The sequence below is a fragment of the Hevea brasiliensis genome, chromosome 13 (genome assembly GCF_030052815.1).
Source record: "Hevea brasiliensis isolate MT/VB/25A 57/8 chromosome 13, ASM3005281v1, whole genome shotgun sequence".
Lineage (NCBI taxonomy): Eukaryota > Viridiplantae > Streptophyta > Magnoliopsida > Malpighiales > Euphorbiaceae > Hevea > Hevea brasiliensis.
This window is the reverse complement of record NC_079505.1, coordinates 78,863,306-78,884,515: the sequence shown is the minus strand read 5'-3', so window position 1 is coordinate 78,884,515 and position 21,210 is coordinate 78,863,306. Positions and strand designations below refer to the sequence as shown.

The 21,210-nt window shown below is 33.4% G+C and overlaps 3 protein-coding genes across 5 annotated transcripts in view; all 3 read left to right on the top strand.

Moving 5' to 3' along the window:
- Positions 1 to 16,959, top strand: part of LOC110660717 (uncharacterized) — a 67,190-nt gene extending 50,231 nt beyond the window's left edge. The window contains exons 2-3 of the mRNA XM_021819101.2: positions 14,607 to 14,648; positions 16,026 to 16,959. Of these exons, the coding sequence (XP_021674793.2) occupies positions 16,050 to 16,862 (813 nt within the window). The 5' untranslated portion in view covers positions 14,607 to 14,648; positions 16,026 to 16,049 and the 3' untranslated portion in view covers positions 16,863 to 16,959. The remainder of the gene's footprint in view (positions 1 to 14,606; positions 14,649 to 16,025) is intronic.
- Positions 4,020 to 13,489, top strand: LOC110660720 (ASC1-like protein). 3 transcript variants are annotated; one of them, XM_021819103.2, is made up of 7 exons: positions 4,020 to 4,326; positions 9,292 to 9,521; positions 9,657 to 9,812; positions 10,045 to 10,230; positions 12,169 to 12,353; positions 12,609 to 12,675; positions 13,033 to 13,489. In XM_021819103.2, exons 1-6 carry the CDS (start codon positions 4,189 to 4,191, stop codon positions 12,632 to 12,634), a joined length of 921 nt encoding a protein of 306 aa, XP_021674795.2. In that variant the 5' UTR covers positions 4,020 to 4,188; the 3' UTR covers positions 12,635 to 12,675; positions 13,033 to 13,489. The 3 variants fall into 3 exon arrangements, with proteins under 3 accessions (XP_021674795.2, XP_021674798.2, XP_021674796.2); XM_021819106.2 differs by having other exon boundaries at positions 4,187 to 4,326; positions 9,267 to 9,521; XM_021819104.2 differs by having other exon boundaries at positions 4,188 to 4,326; positions 9,262 to 9,521.
- A 1,480-nt stretch (positions 16,960 to 18,439) lies between the features above and the next one.
- On the top strand, positions 18,440 to 20,280 carry LOC110660680 (peroxidase 11). The gene is made up of 4 exons (XM_021819055.2): positions 18,440 to 18,899; positions 19,041 to 19,232; positions 19,354 to 19,519; positions 19,661 to 20,280. The coding sequence occupies exons 1-4, from the start codon at positions 18,531 to 18,533 to the stop codon at positions 20,083 to 20,085; spliced, it is 1,152 nt and encodes a 383-aa protein (XP_021674747.2). The 5' UTR covers positions 18,440 to 18,530; the 3' UTR covers positions 20,086 to 20,280.
- The last annotated feature ends 930 nt before the right edge of the window (positions 20,281 to 21,210 follow it).

Here is a 21,210-nt window from a genome sequence, read left to right as displayed (position 1 = left end):
AGAAGTTGTTCTAATGCAATGAAATCAAAAAAATAAACTAGAAGTTTATATTTTGTCAAATGCAAATGCTAAACAAGGCTTCTTTGTGAAATTTTATAGACGCTCAAGCAATAAGAAAAAAAAAGGAGGACAGGCCCCTTGTACAGCATTAGCTTTGTTGGGTGCCTGTCCTTTCGGGGGATTGTGTTATGATTCTCCCTTTGTTTTCGGGCTCCATTTGTGAACGGATTTCCAACGGAAGTTTTCTTTTCAACCATTAGAGCACATGCACCGAGTTAAATACCTGTTTCACCATCTGCATCATTTCTCTTAGTTTTGAGATATGCTTCCAAAATCCCAATAAGACAAGGCAAAACGAGTATCCTTCACTGGTTCCGTTGTTTTCTTGCTCAAGTTGCCATTGTGGACCAAGTTTGTATTGGATGTTTGAGGAGAAAAAATAGCTTCTGATTATCATTATCATTAGCTGACTAATTCTTACTGGCCATGATATCGATTATTAATTTTGATAGCTGATAATAATGACAACCAATTTTCCAGTATCAAGCTGAGCAAGAGAAACAAGAACTAAAGAATGGCGGCATATCAGTGAGTTGATATCGATTTAGCTTGATTATAATTTATTTGAGTCAGTTAAGACTAAAAGTTACGTAATTTCCTATTCTGTTTTATGCATAAACTGAAGTTTCTTCCAATTACTTTTGTATTAACCAAATACTGTTTGATGATATTGACTTTAACCAATCGAATGAATTAGCTAGAGTAGGTTTAGAGACATGGGTGTTGCTTTCGATACCTACCCAGTTGAATTTGTGCCTCCTAGACATAAATTTTGTAAGAAAAATTAGGTGCTACAGAACTATAATCACATGATATGTTGCATACTCTCATAAAATGCCAATAATCCAGTATAATGAATTCATTTGAAAGATTTGACAATTCTTTGAAATTGTTTCATGGTGTGTTTAATGTTGTGCATGCTTCTATGGACCACTAGACATCGTTTTAGCTGAAATAATAACCTTTCAATTCATAGAAAGGATTAGACAGTCATTAATAATTCACACATGGTGATGTAGATGGTATCATAATAATGGCTTACATTTATGAACGGCCGCGTATCACAAATGAGCATAAGCTTATAGTCTAACCATAATAACCCTATTTAATAATGATCTCGAACTAATATGAGCCATAACTCAACGTACATACTTTTCATAGAAACACAGCCAACCAATATTCTTGGTTTCAGAAAGTAAACAATAAACAACCCAAAAAATATTGAACTGAAAACGGAGGAAACATAGAGCAAGCTCTAGGTATCCTGTCTAAAAACAAAGACAGCACATCTTCCCTGGCTTTGAGTTTTAGCATCTGCTCATTTATTGAAAAACTGGAATAGTTTTTTAGAAAAATTTTTCAAAAAAAAGAAAAACAGAACTTCTTATCTAGAAAAAGAAAGAGAATAGAGAGTAATTCTCGCATTTGAGCTGTAACTTGTAGCGTTACAAAGGTAGCAAATTCCCCCAAGTGGGGTTGGACCAAATATCAACTTTGTCCTAACATTGAATTTTGGGGTCCAAGTGGAGCAATAGTAATTTTCATTTGAAAAAAAATATATATATTGAGTTTTTTTTTTTAAAAAAAAAAAAGAAAAAGAAGAGAAAATGAGAGAATTGAAATGAATATCGAAAGATTACATTTTTATTTACTTGTACTTAGTATAAAACGTGAGAATCCATATTTATAATGGAAGATATAAAAAATATTACATTCCTTAAATAACTCCTTAATAAAAGTACCAATTAAACTAATTAATCACATCATTTTCTTGTAAATATATTTCATAACTTAAAGTAAAATCTTATCAATTTTAACAAAATATATAATTAATTTTCTTTGTCAAATTCTTTATTTGAAAAGAATTCTTAAAAATTAAAGCTCATATTTATTTTTAAACACATTTTTCACAAGTTGTACTATTTTAAAATCAGTACTTTTAATTTAATATTAATATTAATAAAAATAAAAAATTAGAATGTTGTACAGTATAATAATTTAAATTGAAATACAATTAAATTTTTAAAATTTCTAAAATTTAAGTGTGATTTAATGAAAAACGTTAAGCATCAATGCATATTATAATTTTTTTTTAATTATCAACAATGAGTAAAATATAAAGCTACCATTATAAATTATATGAATTAAAATTACTATTTGAAATTGACTATCTCTCTCTCTTTGAGTGGAGAGAAACTTTTCTCTTAAGTTTTTCTCTTTTTTTCGGAGGTTTGGCCTCGACTTCTACTGGTTCAGGAGCTCCTTCTACCCATTAGGGTAAGAGGACCTCTGTCCGCTGTCCTGGTGTGGGTTGCCTTCCGTGCTTACAAGTGGGTTGGTTGTCTATAAATAAATGTGAAATCGACTCTTTTTGTGGTAGATCCGTGGTCGCCTTGAAGAATGCATCTTTATTCTGCATCTAGAGTTTGGCTTTGGATGGTTTTTCTTGGGTATCCAGCTGTGCATGGACTCCCTAGAGTCTCATTGGTTTGGTCAGAGTCTCATTGGTTTGGTCATAGTTCCATCTACATGCAAGGGAGGCTTATTGGTGCTGTTTCTTGGTCTCCTTGCTTCATCAAGCCATGGAGTGGGTTTTTTTTGGTTGTGTAGTATTCTCTTGGGGACACTACGATTACCACATTTAGGTATCCAGTGGCTCAATGGCCTTAGGAGCTAAAGAGCTCCACTACATGCTCATTTTTTCCTCTCTTTTGTTTGATCTTGATCTCCTCCAAGTGCTGCTTATGTGCTTGCCTTGTTGTGCTTGGCTCTCTTAGTTTTGTCTTCTGCCAATGGTTCTTTTTTTTTAATTTTTTTGGATCCTACTATACGTGAACGCATTTTGGCCGGTGATCCAATTGCCCTCATGCGGTTCTTCCTCGATGGGCTCAATTGGGTTAAATGATAGGGAGCGGCGGCACTTCTGCTCATGGCATTCAAATCCTCAACATTCAAGTCAAGCCCTAAAACCTTTGGTTTTCGGTTTGGGCCCTTGACCCATTGCTGGTTCAAGTATTGAGGCAAGTTATTAGATCTTTTTTTAGCAGTATTGGTTTTCTTGATTTAGTTGCAAGTGAGGGCTAGCTAGCTGGGTTCTAGGTTAGGGGAGATTATTGTGTAATCCTAGTGCACTAAGTCACAGACATAATTTAGTATACTAGATTAAATAAATAATAATACACTAATTATAAAAAAATAAATTAAAAATTTATCATAAAAATAAAATTAATTTTTATTAAATAATATATATAATATATCGTATTGTTGTTGATAAGGTGTATCACATCACACCTGATGATATGGTACACCTAGGTTGTTGTATAACTTTCCCTAGGTTAGGCTTCAAATTACATTGCTCAGATCCTTTTCGATCCTTCTTTGCATTCCGCAACTCTTTTATGGGAATGGGCTTTTATATTAAAAAAAAAATACTTTTTATAAAATACTTAAATTTTAACTACATCTCTATATTAAGTAGAAAATTTTAATTTATTTTATATTTAATTTTTATTTAATTTAATTTAAAATTTTTAATTTAAAGTTAATTTAACTCAAAAATTAAAAAAATCAAAAAATTAAATTTCTTAACTTTTAAACTTAAATTAAAAAATTAAAAAAATTTAATCTTCAAATTAAAAAATTAAATATTTTAATTTTTCATTTAAATTAAAAAATTTATTTCATAAATTTTAATTTTTAAATTATATTAAATTTAAATTAAAATTTTTTAATTAATTTAAATAAAAAAAATTAAATTGACGATTTGAGCTTTTATAAAATAGAAAAATCATCTCATGGCTTTATGTGAATGTCAAATCAACCGCAGCCATACGCAAGCCTAGGGCTCTGGGGTAATCTCATCTAAAAATTAAAAAAAAAAGCGGCAATATTTGGAAATAGCTGAAAAATAAGGGGCAAATTGAAAAACCCAAATCACCGCACCAGCAGAATTTTTTATTTATTATTATAACAATGGTTGCAATTTTAAGACGGGTAAAATTCTGATTTTTTAGAAACAGGGTTCAAGGCCAAAGTTTCTTTCTGCTCGTGTATGAGATTTACAAGAAGCTCTACTTCTTGTTTGTTTCTCGAGAAATTCTTCAATCTATCGAAAGCAAAAGATCCCTGATGGGTTTCATGGATTACGTGAAATTAATTGGGTGGGAGCATGAGTCTTACCCTGCTTATGAAGATTACATTGTTCTACCTTTCTTTGTTCTGTTCTTCCCCTCAGTTCGGTTCTTTCTCGATAGATTTGTATTTCAGGTACTTTGTTTCATGCATGAGATATATGTGAATATGTTTTTATATATATATATATATATATATCTGATAAAATTTTTCCTATTTCGTTCACTTATGGCTCTTTTTTTTTTTTTTTAAATGTTTGTGTTGTGCTCTTTTTGGGTTGTTCGGTTCTTTGATTGACCCATTTAAGATTTAAGGTTTTGTATATTTTGTTGTGTTTGTTTTAGTGCGTTGGGACATTGGTAGTGAGTTGTATCAGTTTGACATTTTGGTATACTGTTCCTTCATTTATTTATTCATTCATTAGCATGATTTGATGCTAGTATGAAAATTTAAACTGAAACTTTGGAATTGGATGTTACTTGTGAAATTTAGAATGATAAGGACCAAAAATGAGAATTGGATTGAAAAGATCAAGATATAATGCAAATTTTCAGAGTTCACTGCAAAATAACACTTAGATAACCTTAACTGGTTGGGTTGGGCAGATTAGCTTTTTATTGGTAGCTTAAAGGTCTTTATTGCATGAGACTTGAGAAGCACTTCGATAATCAGCATTTACCCTTAAGAATCATACATCTTTTTATTCTAAAATGTCTCTACTCAGTCTGCAGTTTCCATTTATCGGTACTTTTGGTTTCAATTGAGTAATCTAGTAAACAATGGTACACATGGTTGATGCTGCTCATTAAGCTAACAACACATGATTTTGATAAAAAAATTAACCTCTTCTTGATTATGCCTTGATTGTTGCTTTTTGTATGTTGTCTTTTCCATCTATGTATGAGCAGGAAATTTTGTATGATAGACTTAAAATTTTCCCAAATTGACTTTGATAGATTTTTTGGGATGAAAATGGAGAACTAGGCTCTTTATTGTAGCTTGACTAGTCTACAATTGATTGTTGAATTAGTTCCTTGAATATTTTGGGGGAGATTTGAATGGAAATGTGAGTAGTAGTATTGACAATTTTGTTATGGAGGGTTTGGATATGGGAGTAAGAACGGGGAAGGGAAGAACATTCTAGAATTTACTTTGGCTTATGATCTGGTTATAGTAAACATCTTTTTCAAGAAAAGGGAATCATGTAGCCAAATAGACTATGTAAAAATTGCAAAGTTATCCCTAGTGAAACTCTAACTGCTCAGCATAGGCTAGTTGTTTGATGTGAAGTTAAAGAGCAAAGTGAAGAAAGAAAAGGAATTTATGCAATCTGGTACTCGATGGTGGAACCTAAAAGGCATGAATTAAATGGCTTTTAGGGAGAAACTCTTAATAGAAGGTATATTGAATTTAGTCGATAACGTTGAATTTAGTCGATAACGTTGATGCTGCATGGATGGTGATGGCAAGCTGCATTAAGAAAGTAGCAATAGATATACTAAGTGTATCCAAAGGTGGAGGACCACACCCATGAGAGTCTTGGTGGTGGAGTGAAGGGTTCAAAAGACTATTAAGATGAAAAGAGAATGGTATGTAAAGTTAGCAATGACAAAAGATAGAGATACCTTTGAAAAATTAAGAAAGTTGTTATCGAGACTAGTGGTAAATCTCTAACAAATTTGTGCCAAAAATTGGGGACATGGGAGGGGAAGAAGGAGATTTACAAACTAGCATGGCTAAAGAAAAATAGGGCTGGAGATCTAAATCAAGTCAAATGTATTGAAGTTAAAGAGGCTATGAAGAGTATGAAGATAGGGAGAGCATACAGCCATATGGTATCTCTATTGAAGTGTGGAAGTGTCTTGGGGAGGTTGGAGTAACTTGGCTAACTAAGCTATTCAATGGCATACTAAAATTTGAAAATATGCCAAATGAGTCGAGAAAGAGCAATTTGATTTCTATCTTTAAGACCAAAGGAGACGTCCAAAGTTGTACAAACTACCGGAATATTAAACCGATGAGTTACATGATGAAACTATAGGAAAGAGAGATTGAATGCAAACCTAGGGACACTATTGAGGTATCAGAGAACTGGTTGACTTTATGTTTGACATATCTACAATCGATCTAATGTTTTTGTTAAGAAGATTAATGAAAATTTATAGGGAGAGAAATAAGGATCTTCGCATATATTCATTGACCTAGAAATGGCATATGATAGAATACCAAGAGATGTTCTTTGGTGGGTGCTAGAGAAGAAAGGAATCAATATGATAGAATACTAAGAGAAGTTCTTTGGTGGGTGCTAGAGAAGAAAGGAATCAATCTCAAATGTATAAATGTCATTAAGGATATGTATAAAGGGGCGGCTACAAGTGTAAGAACATTGGGAGGAGATACGAAGGAGTTCCCTATAATAGTGGGTTTACATTAGGGATCTGCTTTAAGTTCGTACTTGTTTGTCTTAGTTATGGATGAACTAACTAGTTATATTCAAGATCATAGTTATTAAAGGCTCATGGCACACTAAGGCGCCAAGGAGTCCTAGAGCTTAGGTGCAAGGCGCAAGGCTCAAGAGCGCGCCTGAGCGAGGTGAGGCGCAAAAGTAAAAAATTTAAAAAGTTCATAAAAATCAAATAAAGGTGATGCTTTTCTTTTTTTTCCTTTGGCATATATCTTGAATTGGGTTTGCTGGTTTGAGTTTAAGTGGTTGTCCTTTTTGCCAATGAAAGTGCTCGTTAAAGATAGAAATAAAAAAAGCATGCCTTTCTAGAATCTTGTGCCTGGAACAAACGCGCACACTTAGGCGCATAAGGCGCTAGGGTTCGAGCCTGGTGAGCCTTGAGACTGAGGCGCGCCTTTAATAGCTATGTTCAATATGATATCTTAGTAGATGAAACTAGTGAAAGAGTTAACTAAAAGTTGAAGTTATGGAGGACTCTTGATAGTAAGAATTTTAGGCTAAGTAGAAGTAAGATGGAATATATGTGTTGTAAGTTTAGCTCTCATAAAATGAATGAATGTAAGATTTGATTAGATGGAGTTTTAGTGCCAAAATGCAACCAATTCAAATATTTAGATTCTATCATTTAGAAGAACGAAGTAATAATTGAGGATCTAATTCATAGAATCAAAACAAAATGGATGAAATGAAGGAGTGTGACAGGTGTGCTAAAGGACTATAGGATCCCCTAACAAAGTGAAATGTTAGGCATCTAGGTATAATATATGCACAAGATGAGTGTGGCAAAATTGCATTGTTAAGATGAATGTTTGGTGTTACAATTATGAATAAGATTAGGAATGATCATATCTATCAGATAGTGCACGTAGCACATACAACAATAATAACAACTAAACTTTAATCTTGAACAATGCAAGTAGCACAATTGAGGATAATTTGGTGGTGGAAGGAGTGAGAAGGGAAAGGGAGAGACCTAAAATGATGTGGAGTGAACTAGTATCAAAAGATTTACAATTTTTTAATATTGATGTGGAATTGGTCTCAAATAGAATTAAAAAGATCCATAAAGCAAACCTTAACTAGTTTAGGATTAAGAGTTAATTGTTGCTATTATGATAACACATCATTGGATGCTATGATGCTATAAGCGTATAATCATTGTTGATGAGGCTTGATCACAGTCCTACTTGACCTCTAAACTGTGCTTGTGACATGATCATTGCATAAATTGTAGAAATAATTTTGTGAATGTGAAATTATCAAAAGAGTCCATTGGAAAAGTGAGTCTTTCTTTCCTTTGATTGGTGGCTGTTTTATTGTCTATTCTTGAGTGAGGGCAGGGTGTTGGCTAGTACATCCGCACACTTGGAAGTTGCCTTTGGATTTTGCATTGTAGATTCTCTCCCACATGAATCATATATATATATATATATATATAGTACAATTAGCTCTAACTAGAACTTGAATTCGAGACCTCATAGCTCTTGAGACGACTCTAGTACTATGAAGCTAAAGCTTATTGGTAATCATATGGTCTTTGTTTTCATAATATTAGCTTAATGGAAATTGAGTTCCTTCTAGATATAGCAACAATGAGTTGTAGTTTCAAGGTACTTGCTACTTTTGTGAAGATGCGTTCATAATTTAGAAGGTTTCCTTTTTAACAAAAAAAAAAAGGCCTCTTTACTCCATGAAATTCTGCTATGGTGCAAAGTTAGATTTTTAGAAATTATGAGTTAACATGTGAAAATCAATTAGAGGATGGATGGGTAAAGTTAAAGTGAAGAAGTATGCGGTTCTTATATACCTACTTCCAACTGCACAAGATAATAACACAAGAAGAAAGCCTTTCCAAATATTCAGATAAGGTGTTAGTCTGATAGTCTCAGAAGGAAACTTTTTAGTTGAAATCTGTGATCCATGCACACTGGCTCCTCATGTAGGAATCAGGTTAAACCCTTAGACCATATCAAGTAAAATAAGAAGCATCTTTTTTTTTTGCTTTGTCATGTTTTAGCTTTTCCTGTATATTCCTTGCCAGTGATACCTTACCTTGGTCATGCCCCCTTTTTACATTTTGTTTTCGAAAAGAACACAAGCCGTTCTGCTATTAGTAGAACTTATCTATTCTCTATAAAGTTCATGTGGGTAATGAACCTGGGGAAAAACAAGATCACTTAGCCTTGAGAGTAATAATCAATGTATTGGTTTTATATAATTTTGGTTTTGGATTGACTATGCTCTAGTCATGTTTTCAAATTGAGCTTTCACAACGAAGTAGGAGAAGCTGTCTCTTAATTACTCTGGATATATGTAAAGAAGCAGTTAAAAGCGTAGGTTCTTTCCAGAGAGGCATATAAACTCCCTCCCCCCTCCTTTTTGTCCCAATGCTGAGTTGGATTTATGAAATTGCCACATGGTTCCTTTACAATTTAATTTGTATTAAATCCTCTACTACAATAACTGATGAACTACATAAACTAAGAAATGTGAATAAGGATGACTTTTTTTCATATTGTGCTTTTCATTTATTTTTATCGTTATCTTTTTCCCCCTCCTCAGCCTTTGTCTTCTCTTTCTCCTAGTTCACTTAAGTATTTTGTTAGGTCAGTCTGAAGTGACTATGCATGTTACAGAAAGTGGCAAGACGATTAATTTTTGGAAGGGGCCATCAGACACTGGATGTGGAGTCAGATGAGAGAAAGAAGAAGATACGAAAATTCAAGGAGTCTGCTTGGAAATGCCTATATTTTCTTTCAGGAGAGATTCTAGCTTTGACTGTTACTTATAGTGAGCCTTGGTTTACTAATACAAAGTACTTTTGGGTTGGGCCGGGAAGTCAAGTTTGGCCAGACCAAAAAATGAAGTAAGATCTTCAATTATATATTGAATAGATATGGTTGTTTGATTTAGCTCTCCATCCCTCTATTTATTTGTTCTTTGAGCAGTGTGGTTTGTCACATTTTTTAACCCAACAGAGTGACTAGTGTATGAATTTCAGGTTAAAATTGAAAGCATTGTATATGTATGCTGCTGGATTTTACACATACTCCATATTTGCTCTGATATTCTGGGAAACAAGGCGTTCTGACTTTGGAGTGTCCATGAGCCATCATGTTGCAACCGTCATTCTCATTGTGTTGTCTTACATATTCAGGTATTTTATGGTCAGGTTCTGTTTGTAGGTTGGAATATACTGTCAATCACAATTCTCTGGAGAAGTTTTGATGGTTTTACCTGTAGCAAGTCATAACTATGTCATCCATATAAGAATGACACTTATGCAAAAGGTCTATAGAATGTGTTGGCTGCAATAGCACAATGTTTTAGATTCATATGAGGATCATGCATAAATTCTCATACATTCCAATTTTGTTTCTTGCTTGCAGGTTTGCCCGTGTTGGTTCAGTTGTTTTAGCTATTCATGATGCTAGTGATATACTTTTGGAGATAGGAAAGATGTCCAAATATAGTGGTGCTGAAGGGATGGCTAGCTTTGCATTTATTATTTTTGTTTTGTCTTGGATCACACTGCGCCTCATTTACTTTCCATTCTGGGTCCTCTGGAGTACAAGGTTCGTAAAAGTTGATGCACAATATATATCAACTATCAAACTTCTTAGTTCTTATATGTTCATCCAAAATTGGTGTCTTAAAATTGAACTGTTTATCAGCATTAAAATTGAACTATCAAACTAATACTATGGAAATCTTGATTGGACATTTTATCTTCTATTTGTATTAGGAGGTGACTAATTTGATTTTTGATATTTGATATTGGTTTATATAGTTTATAACTATAACTTTTAATTTTTTCCTAATATTAATTAAATTATAACTATTGTGTAATTTTTTTTATTATAAAAAATTAATTACATGATTTTATAATTATAGTGGAAAATCAAAAGTTGCTTTGGTTTATATAATTTATAACTATAACATTTAGTTTGCATAGTATTAGTTTTTATTGTAACTATTGTCATAATGTTTTTTTATTAAATACCTTATAGGTCTATTAGTATTTACATGTCACTATATGTTATCAATTGATGTTGTAAAATTGTTAAGGGAATAAGGGCAAACTGGACAAATTGGAAAAAATCTAATAAAACACTAATTGTCACGTTTTGGTGAAGTTCATTTTGAGACATGTTTTATTATATTTAATATAGATATAGATTTATTATATAGATATAGATATAGATATGTTGATATTTTTTTAACCGTTAATGAATATGTTGATTAGGAAGGTAGATGCACCACAATATTGTTGTCTTGAATATATAAATGTTTCTTGCATTTTAAAACACGGTAGAACTGTAAGCCCTTTAATAAGGACCTCAATGCATATACAAATTTTGCTTATGATAAAAGGATACAATTCTATTTCCTTGATTCCACATACAATCCAGAGGTTAAATGTTGAATAAGGATTTACACCTAGAAAGTCTCTCTCTCATATAAGGATATGTATGCATGAGCTAATATTTTATGTAATTGTTTATCTCAATTGGATTACATCAAGGATCAGCTATAAGTCCCTACCTTTTTACATTAGTTTTAGATGAATTGACGAAACATATACAAGAGAGTATTCCTTGGTGCATGATGTTTGCGGAAGATATTGTTCTGATAGATGAGACGGGAGAATGAGTCAATAGAAAGTTAGAGCTTTGAAGAAGTGCTCTAGAGTCAAAGGGCTTTAAGTTAAATAGAACGAAGACAGAATACATGCATTGCAAGTTTAGTGAAGGCCAAACTAGTGATAGGGAAGGAGTTAGTTTGGATGGAGTGGTACTGTCTTAAAGTAATCACTTTAAATATCTCGGCTTAGTCCTTCAAGTAGATGGGGGATGTGAAGAGGATGATAGTCATATGATTAAAGTCTGATGGTTAAAGTGGAGACGTGCTACGGGAGTTTTATGTGATCGCAATATTCCTAATAAGTTGAAAGGAAAATTTTACCGTACAGCCATACGACCGGCTATATTATATGGTAATGAGTGTTGGGCACTGAAGGAGTCGTATGCGTCTAAGATAAGAGTTGCAGAGATGAGAATGTTAAGGTGGATGAGTGGTCATACTAGACTAGATAAAGTCCGTAACGAGAGTATTAGAGAAAAGGTAGGAGTGGTGCCAATTGAGAATAAGTTGAGAGAAGGAAGATTGAGGTGGTTTGGTCATGTGAAGTATAGACATACGGAGGTTCCAGTTCGACAAGTAGAGCACATTAGGTTAGAAGATAGAAAGAAAAAAAGGGGTAGACCTAAATTGACTTGGAGGAGAGTAGTACAACATGACCTAGAAGCATTACACATTTCTGAGGATTTAATCCAAAATCGTTTAGAGTGGAAAAAGCGAATCTATATAACCGACTCCAAATTTTTTGTATAAAGGCTGAGTTGAGTTGAGTTGAGTTGAGTTGAGTTGTACTTGATCTGTTTGTTTGTTTGTCAACGTTATCAGCTATTTTGACACAAAATTATCCATTCATTTTTCTCTCTCTGTTTCAGTTATGAAGTTGTGCAGACTGTGGACAAAAGCAAGCATCCAGTGGACGGTCCAATCTATTATTATGTGTTCAATACACTTCTGTATTGCTTGCTTGTTCTCCATATTTACTGGTGGGTCCTGATATTTCGGATGCTTGTTAAGCAAATCCAAGCAAGGGGTCAGATCAGTGAGGATGTTCGATCTGGTATGTTGGAACAAATATTAAGTTGCATGCTTGATAGGACTTAAATCAATTTTTGTTTAGTGGGAAATCAGTCTCTGGCATGAGAATTTACATTTAATTACACTTACACTGGCACCATCTAGGTTGATTTATGATGAATGTGACGATATGGGATGTTTCAAAGAACTATATCCTTTTTCAGTCCCTTTTACTCTTAAACGCCCTTGCTTTGTAGGCTAATTCTTAATATGTTTTCCCCCTATTTCTATTGTGCAGATTCTGAAGATGAACATGAAGATTGACCAAAATCGTTAATTGCAGCCTCAACATAACTCACACGAAGGTGGTATTTTGGTGGAGCCATTTGGAAACAATCTCGTTGTGTTTTATGCATGCATTTATCTGTGATTTTGTTCTTGCTCATCAAAATTAGTAAAAATGATCCAATTTTAAACTATGAATACTATATTTAAAAAAAAAAAGACTTATTGGTGCTTTCTTCTTTTTATGGTAAGATGTGAACTAAACTCTAGTACTGCATAAAGAACAATGAAGCATTTCATTGATGTGGGGATTCGAAGGCATTTAACGTTTTCATTCATTACAAACAACGTATGCATCATTTTATTGCATTATCTTAGTTTGCTTTCACTGTAATTAAATTAAAAGAAAATATTTGTCTCTGTTGTTTATTTTGCAGTTGAGGACCCTGTGGTATTATATTACATGTCTGATGTATTCTATGGCCACACTGGAAGGACTGATCCGAAAGTAAAAAGGATCCTCTGCAATTCAAGGGCGTGTGGATGGACATAAAATTCACATGCTGAAATGGAAATTAAAGGTTGTATTGAGTGAGTTGGTTGATTATTCATTTGCTTGCATTTGATCCGTCGTAAGAAAACATGCATTGATTCACAAACTGTAAAAACTGAGCCCCCATCCAATTTTGAGGGTTGCTCATTACATTTAATTTTTCTTTGTTCAGTAAGAAGAGGGATGTTAGTATTTCCATGTGGTTTTTGAGTTTGATCAATGAGTTGTTTTTATAAATAATTTGTTACTATAATTATGGAAAGCTGTAGTTACATTGGTCAATGCAACAAGTGAGAAACCACATAACTTGGAAATTTAAGATTGGATGCCTTCTTTTTTTATGTTTATGATCATCATAGGCACTTGGAATTCTCGCGACATTAATTGAAGGTTTTTTTTTGGGAGAAAAATTGTGAACTCCTTGTTGTGGTTCATGAAATTATGTTCCCAGGAATCTCTAATATAGTATGTAAAATTCATTAAAGAGAATGACATACCTTGCAATGAAAATGTGATGTCTTTATATAGGTCTTCCTAACTATGAAAATATGATGTCTGTCTTAATAGTAGTTAGTTTCTATTTAGTGGCTTTCCAGGAGTTCCTATTTAGTGGCACTCTAGGATTTAAAATTATGCAAAGATAGGGACTGTTATCTTTAATCAAGATTTTTCTTTTTTTGATAAATCAATGATGGTTATGTCATGCGTTCGTTACGTGCTTGGACGAAGCATATGTATGCATATCTTTCAAGTCGAAAACTATCAAGAAATCAAATTATTAGGTCAAATGTATATATATATATTGAAAAGGTATTATTTTCTATTTTATTAAGATTTCATATTTACTGGATAGGTAAATAAATTATTTTTTTATATAATTTAAATAATTCTTTATGAAATATAAAATCAATAAATTTCTTTTTCTATTTTTTACACATTTAAGTCACTTAAAATTTTTAATATCTATCTTATTTTTAGTTTACTTTTCAATTTTATTAAGATATTCATTAATTAAGATAAATTGCTCAATTAAATTAAAATTAGTTATTTGTTTAAGAAAATGAAATGGTTTAATTTAAAAAAATTAAATATTTTTTTAAATTTATAATTATGATTAATTATTTTAAATTTATTAATTAGATGTACTCATTTTTTTAATGTATTAATTTACAAAAAAAAAATTATCTATTGAAATGTCAATTTCAGGCACTTGTAAATATTTTTACTCTATAAAATTACATTAAATAAAAAATTAAAATAAATTACTTTTAATTAGTTAAATTTAATCCAATTTCAAAGGGAGTCCGTATTATTTTAATTAAAGTTTTTTTAAAATTAAAGAATAAGAGAATATGGAAAAGGAGAAAAAAAAATAAATGAATAAAAAGGCCTTTGTTTCGAGAAGCCTGCTTCTTGAGCAACAAGAAATTATACACAGGGCCAGAAAGGCTTAAGCTTTCTTCTCTGCGACTCCTCATCAACGTCGTTTTCCAATCTCAGGTACGTTTTCCATAGCTCGCCTTCTTATTATCCTTTCTGTTTTTCTTTTTTAGAAGATATTGGAATCCGTTTGTTTCCTGGGAAAACATTAGTGATATATAAAACTGGGCTTCCTGGAAGCCAACGATTTGTGGATTAGGGTTTATCCTGGATGTTAAATACCAAATTTCTGGCTTATGAGCTCATATTTCTGCTGTTGATTACTGCTTGGTCTCATTTTCTGAAAGCTGATTACTACTCGTTCATATTTTCTGAAATTAATGGGTCGCAGCCCTTTGCTTTGGATCAAAAGTAATTTTAACTCATTCTTCCATCAATTCTTTCGTAGGGATCAATTCATGGATATGTAAAAACTCCTTAGAACTGTGAATTGCTTGTGGGGTTAAATTTTGTGAATTGTTTCATCCTTTTTTACAAAGCAATTCAACAAAAGTAAAAAAAAAAAAAAAGGACTATGCTGCCTCTGTCCATCATACATCTTCTCTCTCTCTCTCTCTCTCTATTATTCCTCAAATTCTTTCCTTTTCTTCTTCTTCTTCTTCCAGCCACTGCTTCACGATATTCTCTCTCTTCCATTTTATCATCTTCCTCTAGCTCTATTGTTCGCCGCCTGCCCAATTTTCAACTCAATTTTCTTTTTCTTTTGTTCCTTTCCCGTGTCAAGTTAATGCTGCCATAGTCTATTTGTCAACTTAAATTGTTAATAATTCCACATTATCGCTTACACTTAGGAATAATTTTTATATGGTATGTGCTTTTTCTTATTATCAACTACCAAGTGCGGATACTTGAGGCTTCTAGCTATTAATTGAAATTATTAATTTGTGGATTCTAGTACATTTTTATATACATATATCTTTTACTTCTTGTTTATTTTTATCTGGATTTCTAAAATATAGGTATTGTTAATGTTTTGTGTTAGAAATTATCTCCTATCAAGAACACAATGTAATGCCTGGACTAAAATTCCCAAAAATGTGAAGATTGTCTAGTGGGGGCTTGCCATAAACCTTGACATGCTGTTAGGAAGTTCTGTGGCACAAAATGGGAAAATGTTATAGTTGCAATTGCAAATTGTTTAGGATTCAACTATCCCTTTTGAGACATTGGACATACACCTATGCATGCTGAAGATGAACATCAATGCGCCTTTGAGTGAATTATACTACATAAATATATTTTTATACAGTTATTGAAGGTCATTTCTTGTAACCTATGTGAGAGAGTGAACTTTCATGATTCAATTTTTATATTTTTCTGATTTTATTCTGATAACTTGCAAACTAACCTGGAAGAGTCATTGATCTGATATTAATCTACAACCCTTATTGACAAATGACTGTACCAATGGTTCTCATGATTTATCTACTGTCACAGCTTTTTGTTCAACTTGCGCTCAAGATGGAAGATGTCCTCACAGAGATTCCACCACCTTCAAGGTTCTTTCAGGAAGATCTCAACAACTTCACACCTCCTTCATCACCACTTCCATCTCCTTTCCTTCTATTCTCTAATCCTAAACCTGATCAACCACTTCGTCCAACTCTCCTCATCATTGCCTTATCTACCTCATCTCTTTATGTCTTCAACCATGTATCCTCAAAGACCCTAATCGGTAGTGTCTTCCTACCCGAGATTCCTTTCTCAGGCAATACTTTCAAACCCTCTCTTGGAAACAAATCCTGCAACATCTATGCCCTAAACAATGCTGATAATTTGACTCTTCTGGTTTCCATTCAGTGCTCTGTCAGTACTGAGAGATCTAATGTGGTTGCAAAGTTGCTTATTGGTGAACAAATCATTCCTGAGAGGGTTCTAATCTGGGATTCAGTTCAGAGCCAGAATTTCAGGGGTAAGCTTTCATCTGATGAAACATGTGCTTTCAAGCTAGAGACGTTGGCAGAGAGGAAAGGGCAAGATGGTGTCTGTGGAGTTTCATCCTTACTGAAGGGTTTAGACTATTTTCCTTCAGGGAGTATGGTGGATGGCTTGGCAGCTGCACTCTTAGCTCGATGCCAGATGAGGAACATCAGAGGAGCTCTCTGTCTTTCCTGGCCTGAATGTGGTGGTTCTGTGGTAGCTCTTATAAAGTCTATCCTGCAGAGAACTGTGTTGCATGGCATTGACTTGAGCTCTAAGGGAGATGCTGAGGATAAATACTTAAAGTTTAGTAAGATTAAGGATCATCCTTTTGATTCTGAGCTGTATACCTGACGTATTAGGTTTGAAATGCTTATTTGACTCAAGTTTTTATCTCTCACAATTTTTAAATATTATGTGACCAGAAATGGATGTCTTTGTTTCCCCATGACATGATCTCTAGCTTTGATTTCGTGATGGCAATATTTTAAAAGTATATGGAAAGATTAGTATTTTCATCTTTGCCCATAAGATACATCTTTGTTTTTCTATTTGACCCGCATTTCGCTGTCAATTTTTAGAAAATTACATGTCGTTTCATTAAACGACCATTGCATGCAAGCACGGGCGGAGCTGAGGCCCTAATTAAATCATGAGCAACATTTCAGTTCCATGCTTCATTAGCTTTGTTAGATGCCTATGTTGCCACTCAAATTTAGTTTACTTCAAGTCAAATTCCAGTATTGTTTCAACTTTCAGGACTGCATAGTTGAAAATGAAATCTTCAGTGATTTGAGTAGAAAAGTTTTCACCAGTGGGATAATGGTAACACCGCAACACCGCCTTAAAGCAAATCCAAGAGATTTTTTTTCCCTCTCCATTTTTGCTTCCAATCTAGAAAATCTAAGGAAAAATCAAAGCCACTAGTCACAACCCATGCTACAAGATAGCAAAGCCTTGAACCAAAACCCAAGCGACCAATGAGGACCCTCCCACTTTCAGCCATTGATATGGTTCTTTAAGGAAACCTTCCCAATATTTCTTCTGTCAATTCTAGAACTTTAAACAGTAGTAACTAGTAAAGAACCACGCGAAGCAGAGAGCATGACCGGGCATGACCGGGTGTTCTCGAGAAGAGAAAAGATGGGTTCGGGGAAATGAGGGAGAGATGGTTTTTGGGTTGTGTGAAGGTGAGGATGAGTAGTTGCCAGGTTTCCATGGAGAAGAAGGGTGGAGGATGAGAAAGGAGAGGATGGGTTTCGATGTACAAGTTTTGATTTTTTTTTTTTAATGTGTTTATTTAGTGAAATACATAATTGTCACCAAAACAATACATACTCTCTGCTTTATAAAAATATTAAATTACATGATACTAATTTATACTCTTCTTTTTTATAAAAAGAGAAGGGTATCCTTGAGATCAATACCTCATTCTAATAGCAAAGTCAACTCGAATGATTGAAGTTGCTTACTTGATGAATATCCAAATCTTGCACTTCAAGATCATGACTCTGGCTGATGATTTTCCTCCATCTATATTTTCACTCTTGGAAAAGCAAACAAAAAATGTAAGCAAGACAGCTTATAGCCATTCTTGTTTTCTTGAAGTATAATTTAAGACATGCGTGAATTGACCTCGATGGCATGGAAAATAAAAAAACTGAGCAACAAAACCCGAAATCAAAAATATTGAGGTCACATAATCATCTTTGTTTAACCTAATCTGTTCAAATCCGACCATCCAACCATGAATTCCACACCAAATAAAAGTCTAAAAGATGGCTTCACGCTTCAAATAATATATTAATAGGACCCTTTTCCAGGAGATAAAATTTGTGCACAATACACCTCAACTTGAGCATGGGGGGAGGCTGAAGGACAGATGAATCCTGAAAATTAGTTTGAAAGTTATAAGAGTAAAATATAGTAAGATTTAGCACTAATCAGTTTTGGTTTGGTGATTTTAGTTTGGGAATACCCACCAACCAGGCCACCATTAATTAGTTGCATCTGCTATTGACCATGCAAATTACTCAAACAGCCATGCAAAAGAAAAAGCAAAGCTTCATCTCTTATATATCTCACATTCCAACCCATTTCTCCCACCCTGATTTTCTCTCATTCAAGAAATCCAAGAAAGCAACAATGGCATTGGCACCTCTCCTTCACTCTAAGCTTCCTTCGTTCCCGTTTATTCTTTTGTTTTCTATCTTCATATATAGCAACAGCTTGTATGCAAGTGATTATCCTCCTTTGTCATTGGACCACTATGCATCTACTTGCCCCACTGTATTCGACGTTATCAGGAAAGAAATGGAGTGTGAAGTGCTTTCAGATCCACGTAATGCAGCTCTTGTAGTTCGGCTACATTTCCATGACTGCTTTGTTCAGGTCTTCCCCTCTTATATCTTATAGCTTTAGTATTGAGTTTTTTTGGTAAAACAATTTCAAACTCTTGCTGAATAGACTAGTAGTACCCAACACTGCGAAACCAATGCAGAATAATTATAATGTACGCTCTAATGGGTGCAGGGATGTGATGGTTCGGTTTTGCTAGATGACACAATCACATTGCAAGGAGAGAAGAAAGCATCTCCAAATGTAAACTCCCTAAAAGGTTTTAGAATCATTGATAAAATCAAGAACAAGGTCGAATCTGAGTGCCCAGGAATAGTGTCCTGCGCAGATATCCTCACCATCGCTGCAAGAGATGCAGTGATTCTGGTACTATTTATAATATAGTTTGGTATTTCTGATATAATATTGGCATACTACGTAAAATATTTGCATGTTCTCTTTTGTTCTAAGAACCTTAAGATTTTTTTCTTGGCCAATATGCTGACAGGTTGGTGGACCATATTGGGATGTTCCTGTGGGAAGGAAAGATTCTAAGACTGCAAGTTACGAGCTCGCATCAGCAAATATACCAACCGCAGATGAAGGTCTTCTATCCATCATTTCCAAGTTTCTTTATCAGGGCCTATCTGTCACAGATGTGGTAGCTCTTTCGGGTAATAATCTCTTACTGGGACAGTGATGTCTATCAAGATCTGCTATTCTAAAATTGCATATTATATAGAGTTTTCATATTCATATATTAAATGACTCATCAAGTAATTACAATCAATGTTTGTTTAATGTATAATCCACAGGGGCACACACCATAGGAATGGCTCGGTGTGCAAATTTTCGAGCAAGGATTTATGGAGACTTTGAAACAACTTCAGATAGAAGTCCATTGTCTGAGACATACCTTAGCAACCTGAAATCTATATGTCCAGCTGCAGTAGGGGGAGACAATAACGTTTCAGCAATGGACAACATCACTCCTAACCTTTTCGACAATTCTTACTATCAGATTCTATTGAAAGGAGAAGGACTGCTAAACTCAGACCAAGAATTGTATTCGAGCATGCTTGGAATTCAAACAAAGCAGCTTGTTGTGAAGTATGCTCATGACCCAGTTGGTTTTTTCCAGCAATTCTCTGATTCTATGGTGAAATTGGGGAATATCATCAATCATGATAGCTTTGCTAATGGAGAAGTCAGGAAGAACTGCAGATTTGTGAACACATGAGCTGCAACACCTTAAATCTATATTCTATAGTAATTTAATCTATATTTATTTCTCATGTCAAGAAGTGAAAAACACAGATTTATCTGTAACAACTTTTGGATACTCAAAAAGTACCCAAAAAAAGGCTATGGATGTTGAAGTTGTATTTCTTTTGATTCATTTTAAATACATAAAATTAAACTCCATTTGATTCAATTTTTGTCTTACTATTTTTCTAAGAAGTAAATTTAATAAATTTCAATTTGCTATTTAGAAAATGCAACAACATATGTTGGGTAAATATATGTAGTTTACTTCATGTAAAAAATTAGAAGGCAAAAATGTAAGCTCAGAAACACATTAAAGATATTTCTTAAACTTTGAATGAGCATGGAAATCACGTTGCTGCTCCTAATGCATCGCAGCAAATCACTCAAATGATTATAGCTGCTACATATTTTGATTCTTTCACACTTAATACATGAATAATTGGTATAATAATTTGATCAATTTACATTTGTTTTATATGATATGCAATTGCGGACCACTTCAAAATATGTTCAATTGACCTTTCTTTTTATTAAAAATTTTCACACATATATATTTGATGTCCATAAATAATATTATTGAATTTTATTTTTTTATAAAAATTAAAATTGAGTTATTTATTTGTGACTTTTTTTTTTTCACAAGAAAAGGTTAATTAGCATGAATCCAACATTTGATCAATCCATAAGGTGTAGTGCATGTTCATCACTAGATCAGACTCACTTGGATATTTTATTATATATTATGACAAAGGAATTTAAAATTTTCAAATAAATTAAATATAATATAAAAATTGCATTAGAGGCTCAATAAATGAATCAAGTAGAGTCGAGTTTCGAAGAGTTCAGACTTGATTCATCAAAATTTTTTTGAGTTTGAGCCTAGCTCATGTTGAGTTCGAGCCGAATGACCACAAGTTCAAGGTTATCTCCTTTAGAAAATGAGCTCTAAATAAGCTCAAACAAAATGAGGTTTTTTTATTGAACTGGCTTTCGAGCAGTTCATGAATAACTCGACCCATTTATGGAGTGAGTTTTAAGTTTAAAGGTATGAAGTTTAAATTATATAATTTTGATCAGCACTCATGTAAAAAAAAAT